Here is an 8,139-nt window from a genome sequence, read left to right on the forward strand (position 1 = left end):
AACTGCGGGTCAGAGCCGACACTGCCACCTATTGAACAATATTATATGACCATATTAGTTGCAAAGAATATGTATGTATGTATGTATGTATGTATGTATGTATGTATGTATGTATGTATGTGCGTATTTATTTATTTATTGGTATTGGACTTTTCTTGGACACCATTCCTGGATTAACTACACATCTATAAATACATTAACCCGCCCTCCACTATTCACATATTACTCGCACTCAAGCCCATGTAAACCTCAACGTAACGTAACTAATCATTAGCATTAATTCATTCATCATACGTCTTTATCATACAGACTGTAAGCAAATATTGTTTAAGATCGCAATTTATGAATGCATATCAAATATGAATTGGAAGCGGAAGTGGCTCGCGTTGCGATCAAATGAGAAACCACGAATGAAGGAAAGGGCGGGGTTTTTGTTTTCGTCTCGCTTCGTGGTCAATCAAAACGCCTGGCGCGCGCAGTGCTGTTCTGGCACAGTTTGAGTTAAAAAAAACACATAGAAAAATAAATATCTGGACAATAATCACATAACATTGAGTCTCGGAATGGCGTCGTTTGTCACCGAAGTCCTCGCCAGTTCTGGCAAACTGGAGAAAGAGGACCTGTCCAGTAAGATCAGCAAAATGTCGCGCAAGATAGAAGCTACGAAGGTAAAGCGCCACGCTAGCCGAGCTTTAGCTAACGCGATGCTAAGTTGCTGAAAGTTTGGTGGGAGCATTCACCGATAATCTTCGCGTTTAAAAAACATAAATGTCCTTTCTGACACTTAATATCCCGACGTCAACATTCTATTTGTACATGTTATGTACATCGATTACCTAATGTAATGTGTTTAGAAGTCGATTTACTCTGTCCAGTTGACGTCACCCTTTACATTAAACAGCTGGCTGCTGTCATCTTTAACTTCCGCTTTATGAATATTATTAATTTCTAAAATCATCTTGGTAAAGTGTAGAAACCCAGGATTTTTTGGGGTAATTTGTGTGTTGCCACTGACTGATGCAGATTGTGCCACGATTACAGTACAACCAATACACAAAGCTTCAAATTTGTCCTTGACTCAATTTAAATGTTTAGTTCAACTAAATTGTTCATAGAATATTGACACTTCAAATTAAGAAACGGAATAAAAAGTCCCTTTGGTATTATTTAAGCAAGTTAAATAACATTACATAAAAATCACATTCATTAGAATGTATAGGATTCCAATCAACCTTAAATGAGGCATAAAGAGCAAAAGCTTCATAAAATACAAGCATCCCGTAGGCATGAGACTAGTTTTCTATAGTAGTCTAATGTGAAGCTTCTCTGAACATGACCAATTGTTATAATGCATTTGTTTGCTTGGAGCTTCAAATAGCTTCAGAGCTGCATCGAAATTGTCTGACTCATGTAACACCCATACAATTGCCTCCTTCTGGCCTGATAATCTGATCACAACAACTCAAATATATTTGTATCCAGTGGCACAACTGAGAGCATATAAATAAGAGTTTGATCTTGTGCCTAAAAGAATTTGGCTTCATTTTATCCCATCGCAAACACTTTTTGTTTCTCCCTTTTACAGGAAGAAGTATGCAACATGATAAACAAGCGATATAGTGACTTCCTGCCAAGTCTACAGGCGTCTGAGGACCTCATGGTGCAGGTTGACGAGGTCTCCAAAGAGATGGATCACCTTAAGAATTTTATTGAGACAGAGGTATGCATGAAATTGGGTGAACAGAATTAAAAAAATCTACAAATCACTGTGTAACACGGTCCCTGTTTTTCACAACAGGTTCAACTAAATATCCATACGGCTATGACCGAGTACACAATGTTGAAAGAGCAGCTGGAGAAAAACACGATCATCATCACCATGCTTGGACACCTGAAAGACGTACGCAGTACACTGTTTCACAGAGAAAACCTCTATAGAATAGTCACAATTATTACTCCAATAAATAGATTGAGTTTCATTGGGTTAAACTATTTTCTGCATGTGATAATTTGATACATATTTTCGGAAAAAAATGCTTTCAATTTTAATTTTGAACAACCAAAATATGAACTAAGATGACATGCGCAGCTGAATAAGAATTGATATTCCAAGCGGGAAGCCCCGCCTTCAATCTAGTCAGCCGGTATAGCCTCCCTCTCACATCCAACCGTAATGAGGACAAGCACGACAGAAAATGGACCACCCTCTGTGCCCAAAATACATAACAATCCAAAAGTTACTGACACTCTTACTGTCTCCATCTCTTAGTTTGATAATGCAATGGAGAAATTCAACAAAGCCCTTTTGGAGAAGATGTATGTCGATGCCGCTAACCAGCTGGAAACGGTACGTTACGCACAATCCATTGGGATCCAACACAAGATTCCCCAAATCAAAAATGCTAGTTAAAAGCATTCTCGTTTCTCCCAGGTGAAAGCAAGTTTGGAGTCGCTCAAAGGCTGGAAGGCGACGCAGCTTCCGCTGATTAGCACACTCAGCTCTGAGTTGACTGTGCAGAGGGAAAACTTGATTTATCATCTGGGAGAAGAATGGAAGCGCCACATCATCTGGAAATTACCATCCTTAAAGGGTGAGGAAGAAATAACAGACTGGTACATGATCTATTTCCATCGCAGCTTGATTAAAAACAGTACGAATGGATTCATTGCATTTGCATTCATTTCAAAGTGAAACATGACCTCGATTTGCAAACATTTTGAGTTGTAAACGGGTCACGAATTACTGTACGGTTGTTCTCAATTAGTTGATGTTTGATGCCGTCTTGTGGCTTCTTTGGGCATTTCAGAAAGACCTTAAAAAACGGGAAGAGGTATCAAATTACAAAGAATAGAAAACATAAAAGCACGTGGAGGTGAATTTATGAATAGAGAACCGTGAATCTGCGGGGAATTAATGCGATTGGCTGCCGACCAGTCCAGATTGTGCTCCGCCTCTTCCCCAAAAGTCAGTTGGGTTAGGCTCCAGATCTCCTGTCACTTTCCTGTGGCCAAGAAAGTGATTGATGGTTGCATACATTTTTGACTTGTATCTTTCTACAGGTCCCGCAGACGTGAACTCCTTCCAGAAGGTCGAGCTGTGCCTATGCCATTCTTCCGACAAGGACAGCCAACCGGAAGCACCTTCTGTGCTCTGCAGTGTCCTGCAAGCGTTGGCCATCCAGAGACAGCTTCAGCACAAGCTCAAACTCTTTAGTGAGAGCAAACGGCTACACAAACTCTCATCGAAATGAATGCTAATCTGTGCACCCCATAATCTCGATTGACCTTTATTCAAAAAAACAACCACAGGAGAAATAAAGTACTGAACATAAATGAAAGCACAAGACTATAAAACCCTAAAAGACGGGAAGAGTCAAATGCTAGATTGGGCGTACTCTATTTGTTATCAAAGATGGGAGCGTGTTGTCCAATGCTGCTTTTTTTTTTTTTCCTTCCAGGTCAGGTGCTTTTGAAGTACGTGTTGAAGCCAGCGGTGTTGCACCCGTCTCTGTCTGTGTTGGTGACCGAGCAGCAGGGACAGGGGATCGTCCTGACCTTCGAGCAACTGAAAGGCTCTCACAAGGAGCGCGCCACTCCGTCGCAGGTCTACTGCAAATTGCTCCTGGCGCTCAACACGCTTCACTCAAACCTGCTAGGCAAGTCACGCTCAGGAAGAACGAGCACGGCTCGCAATAATGCCTAGGCATCTGCCAAGGACAAATCAAACTGAAAATATGGAATGTAGAATCAAGTATCAAATGTTTTATTTAAATAATGTGTGAATAATAAAATGCCTAAAGGCACTTTATTATATTGTTGAAAAAGAAATTCTGCAAAAATCTCCACCTTCAACCAAATCCACACAAGAGTTTAGATTTTGTTCCCCCCCCCCCACACAGACGTTACCATTGGTGATAAAAAGCTGTCGACCATGTTGGGGGAGCTGATATGGGAGGAGCTTTCCCGATGCATCATCCACGAGTGCCTGCTCTACTCCATCCCTACTAACAGTAACCAACTTGAAAATTATATCACCGTACGCCACTTGACTCTCCTTAATTTAGTCTCAAAGCCAGCTCGCAACTCGTCATGTGACCTGTATGTAATTGTGGCAGGTTATCTTGGAGACGGAGAAGTTTGAGAAGGCTCTGAAGGAGATGGAGTTTCTGCAGGTTGAGTCTACAGACCTGCTGAAATACGCCCGAGACGTCAACTGTCACTTTGCCAGCAAGAAGTGCAAGGACGTCATTGTGGCGGCACGCAAACTCATGATGTCCGAAATGCATGACACCGTCAAGGTAAAAGACATTTGACAAAGTGGTTACTGCGAACTGTAATTTGCAAAAAATGATTGCGGTATTATTTAAAATATCCACATGGAGGACCAGCGTGGTGATAAAACAAATATGAATCAAACCATTTCATTTTTTTCATCAAGCTCACGCCAGAGCCCAAACTCCGTCTCTCCACGCTTCCTGTTCCTGACTCGTTGTCGCGGGTGAAGCAGGAAACCCCGAGCGAGCGGGCCGCCACCACCATGGAGAACGCCAGTCAGCTGTCGGCATGGAGCATGTGTCTGCCGCCGTGTCGCATCAGCAAGTCGGTGCAGCAGCTGATGGAGCTGGCTCTCGCCACGCTGGACGAAGCCATCGGAAGCTCCGCGCAATGGTGTGTTCCGACTCCCGCGACATCTTCATGTGTTTGAAGTTCAAAATGGCGTTCAAAATTACTTCTTTGAAAAAGCTGTTCAAGTATCTGTTTTGTTTTGGGTTTTTTCCTCCACAGTGCTTCCCAACTTTTCTTCACCGTCCGAAACATCTTCCAGCTCTTCTATGATGTTGTGCCGATGTATCACAGGTACGATTTATTCCTTGCACACCTCATATTTTGGTTTATTTATTTCCGCAAAAATACTATATCAGGATGTGAAATTACCTGTATCAGAAAAAGAAATGTTGTCTGTATTGCACACCGCTGTTTCTTCTTTTTCCCCAGGGATAATCTTCTCAAGTTTCCCCACCTGGCCGCCATCCAGCACAACAACTGCATGTACCTTGCCCATCACCTCCTCACCCTGGGACACAATTTTCGACCCCACCTGCCGCAGCCCCTGCCCCAAGGCGTGGTCACCTTTGTCGACATGGTGCCAGCATTCAGGAAATTAGGTAATGCTCTCTTGATGTTTGAAGGGGACATTTCAAATCAATGACTTCAAAACATTGTTACTGGGGTGAAGTGTCAGAGAAAACGGACACTGCTGTTTGCAAAAGAAAAGTGATGACCTCTAAAACACTTCCCTGAGGTACGCCACTCAAAAATTTTGTCACAGCTACTTCCCTCATTTTAACCACTAGGACTAGGAAGGTTTGTCTTTTAAAGAAAACTAAGTTCAAAACTCAAGCTCAAATGAACTGCATCTGTCGGTTTAAAAAAAATAAAAGTCAAATGTGGCCTTTGAGCGCCAGAATTAGCAGAACTCTGATCATAGAACCACTTTCCTTTTGTTTACGTGTTCTCCAGGTGCTCAATGCTTTCTTACACAGCTGAACATCCAGAGGGCAGAGCTGTTGGAGCGACTCGCCACCGCTCAAAACTTCTGCAACCTGGACAACGCCGACAGCTACACAGCAGCCAGCAAGGCCGTGAGGCAGGTAGGTGGGAAGGCGGACGGCGGGGCGGGGGTCTTGGGCTTTCTCGTTTCTCTCCCTCGTAACGACACGGTTTCCACGTGGCTAATTGCAGGTGATCCATCAGTTAAAGCAGCTAGGGACTGTGTGGCAGGATGTCCTACCGGTCAGCAACTACTGCAAAGCCATGGGCAACCTCCTCAACACGGCCATCATGGAAATGATTGCGAAGATCATGATGCTGGAGGTTAGTCGTTCCGTCAATCCATTTTGTTCCAGCGGAGACGTTGAATTGAAAAAGTAAAACTCATACTTCAAGAGTGAAGAAAGAATCAAAAGTCTTGTTTTTTTTTTGTTTTTTTTCTCCAACTCCAGGATATCTCTTCGGAGGATGGCGAGCACCTGCACGCACTTTGCCAGACGGTCATCGAGGAGGGCCCGCTAGTCGTCGTACCGTTGACCGATGAGCACAAGAACAAGAAGTATCAGGAGGAGGTCCCCCTTTTTGTGAAAAAGTGGAGCGCCTTCAAAGAACTGGTCAACCTCCTGCGCGCCGACCTCCAGGAGATTGTCGACAGGTAGGTTTGCGATCGGTCGCCATTTTACACAACAGAACTGACAACTCGAACAGTATTCCCTCGCTTGCCTCCCTGCTGTGACTCTGAAAGGGGGGGAAAAATAGCAAGCCGGGCTCCAAAAGGGGGCCTGCCAATTTGTCCCAAATCTCATCACAAAAAAAATAAAAAATTCACTTCAGAGTCATCACAATATGTGTGATTTCTCTGCTTAGGTGGGCAGACAGTAAAGGTCCTCTGGCGTTGGAGTTCACAAGCACAGAAGTGAAGCGTTTAATCCGAGCCTTGTTCCAGAACACGGAGAGAAGAGCCCTGGCTATGGCCAAAATCAAATAAAGGTTTGGAGAAAGAAACGATCACCAAGACTGAAATACTTTTCTTTTTAATTATTTAATTTTTTTATAACCTTCATTTCCCTTTTCTGATTTTTACACACTAAACCTCATTAGATGCATCTGAATGAATTGGGTGCAGATGTCTTATCAATTCGACTCAGTTTTATTGACAATGTCAGAGAGGTTTAACTATTTGCACTGGTGTACGACTGAACTGTTGCTCATATTTTGTTGACCTCATCTCACTACACACAAGTGGGAAAATATTTAGAACAGTTTTAAAAAGGTCTTAGGGGGTTTGCCTTTGTACTCATGTAGACAAGAGTATTTCTCAATTTCGTAGCCACGAGTGTAAACTGCTTGTAATCAATGCATGGAGTGTTCTGCACATGTGCACTCTTAACGCATTTATTCTGGCAGAGATTACTCAAAGACCTGTCCCATGTCAGATGCCGTCATTGCATAGCATTGTGTATCTGCCGATGCAATTGTGTAACCACTGGACGACCATCTGTTCACATCTGGGGTTAATGTATTATAGCAATACTATATGGACGTAACACTAAGTGCATCTTATTTGTTTTCCTCCCTACATACATCTGTATATGTATGTAAATGTTTATATTTGTATGTATGTATGCATTTACGTATGTATCTTTCCCATTGAAATGAAAAATGCCATTGTGTTTCAGTCCGCCAAAATCATTTTAAAATTATTTTTAATGAAAAACTAGCACTCAATAATATTTTACATTACTGTGTAAAAACAAGCCGTAATTATCTTGCTCAATACAATGCAAACAGTTTTGAACAATTTATTTTTATTTTTGCTTAAATTCAATGGCTGTGCCTGCTCCTGTATGGTGTGTGCGCCTTGGCCTCCAGGGGGCGCACTAGTCGAGATTTACGAACGTACATCGTGCGGTAACAACAACAACAGGGGTAAGGTTGGCCGAATGACCGACATGTTTAAAAAAACTCAATAGTTGGGTCACTCGTATCTCAAGTCACCACTGTACACTATAGTTACTCTGCGACTAATAGGAAAAAATTGACGACTGGCCACATCTGGACAAAGCTTTCTCTAAGCCTCTTGGCAACCGGTCAAGTAATCTTTTCCAATCTAACGTTTTCCTTTGGAGGGAAACCTGGCTGCACGCAGACGTCCCCGACGCTAGCATCCAGCTGGCCGGGCGCTCGCTACATCGCGCGGATCGGACGAGGGACACCGGTAAGAGGAGGGGCGGGGGGCTCTGTGTTTACGTGCATGAGAACTGGTGCGGCGATAGCACGATCGTCGAGAAGCACTCTTCCCCCGACATCGAGTTCATGTCCGTTAAATGCCGGCCTTATTTTCTCCCGAGGGAGCTAACGGTAGTGATTGTCACAGCTGTTTACATCCCTCCCGACGCTAGCACTAGCACGGCGCTCTCGCTACTCGCGTGCGTCATCAATAAACATCAGCGGGCCCACCCTGATGGCGTTCACGTAGTAGCGGGAGACTTTAATAAGGCCAATTTAAAGACTGTACTCCCAGAGTTTCACCAGCATGTCAAGTGCCCAACGAGGGGAGACAACACTCTCGACCATGTGTACTCGAAC

At 43.4% G+C, this 8,139-nt stretch overlaps 1 protein-coding gene across 1 annotated transcript; it reads left to right on the forward strand.

The window, feature by feature from the left end:
• The first annotated feature begins 440 nt into the window (after positions 1-440).
• zw10 (zw10 kinetochore protein) lies at positions 441-7,351 on the forward strand. Its single transcript, XM_088279649.1, has 16 exons — positions 441-668; positions 1,586-1,720; positions 1,799-1,900; positions 2,270-2,347; positions 2,432-2,591; positions 3,061-3,213; positions 3,459-3,656; positions 3,900-4,036; positions 4,116-4,298; positions 4,439-4,668; positions 4,786-4,857; positions 4,996-5,165; positions 5,521-5,651; positions 5,743-5,874; positions 6,003-6,205; positions 6,418-7,351. The coding sequence occupies exons 1-16, from the start codon at positions 564-566 to the stop codon at positions 6,536-6,538; spliced, it is 2,310 nt and encodes a 769-aa protein (XP_088135775.1). The 5' UTR covers positions 441-563; the 3' UTR covers positions 6,539-7,351.
• The last annotated feature ends 788 nt before the right edge of the window (positions 7,352-8,139 follow it).

This window comes from Idiotropiscis lumnitzeri, chromosome 17 (assembly GCF_059441095.1).
Source record: "Idiotropiscis lumnitzeri isolate Australia: NSW breed Sydney's pygmy pipehorse chromosome 17, RoL_Ilum_1.0, whole genome shotgun sequence".
Taxonomy (NCBI): domain Eukaryota; kingdom Metazoa; phylum Chordata; class Actinopteri; order Syngnathiformes; family Syngnathidae; genus Idiotropiscis; species Idiotropiscis lumnitzeri.

Bases quoted from the DNA above. Each gene is read 5' to 3' on its own strand.
- zw10 (XM_088279649.1), top strand. From the start codon at position 564: ATGGCGTCGTTTGTCACCGAAGTCCTCGCCAGTTCTGGCAAACTGGAG. The intron at 4,669-4,785 runs GTGTGTTCCGAC...TTTCCTCCACAG, and splicing joins ATCGGAAGCTCCGCGCAATG to TGCTTCCCAACTTTTCTTCA. The intron at 5,875-6,002 runs GTTAGTCGTTCC...CTCCAACTCCAG, and splicing joins CGAAGATCATGATGCTGGAG to GATATCTCTTCGGAGGATGG.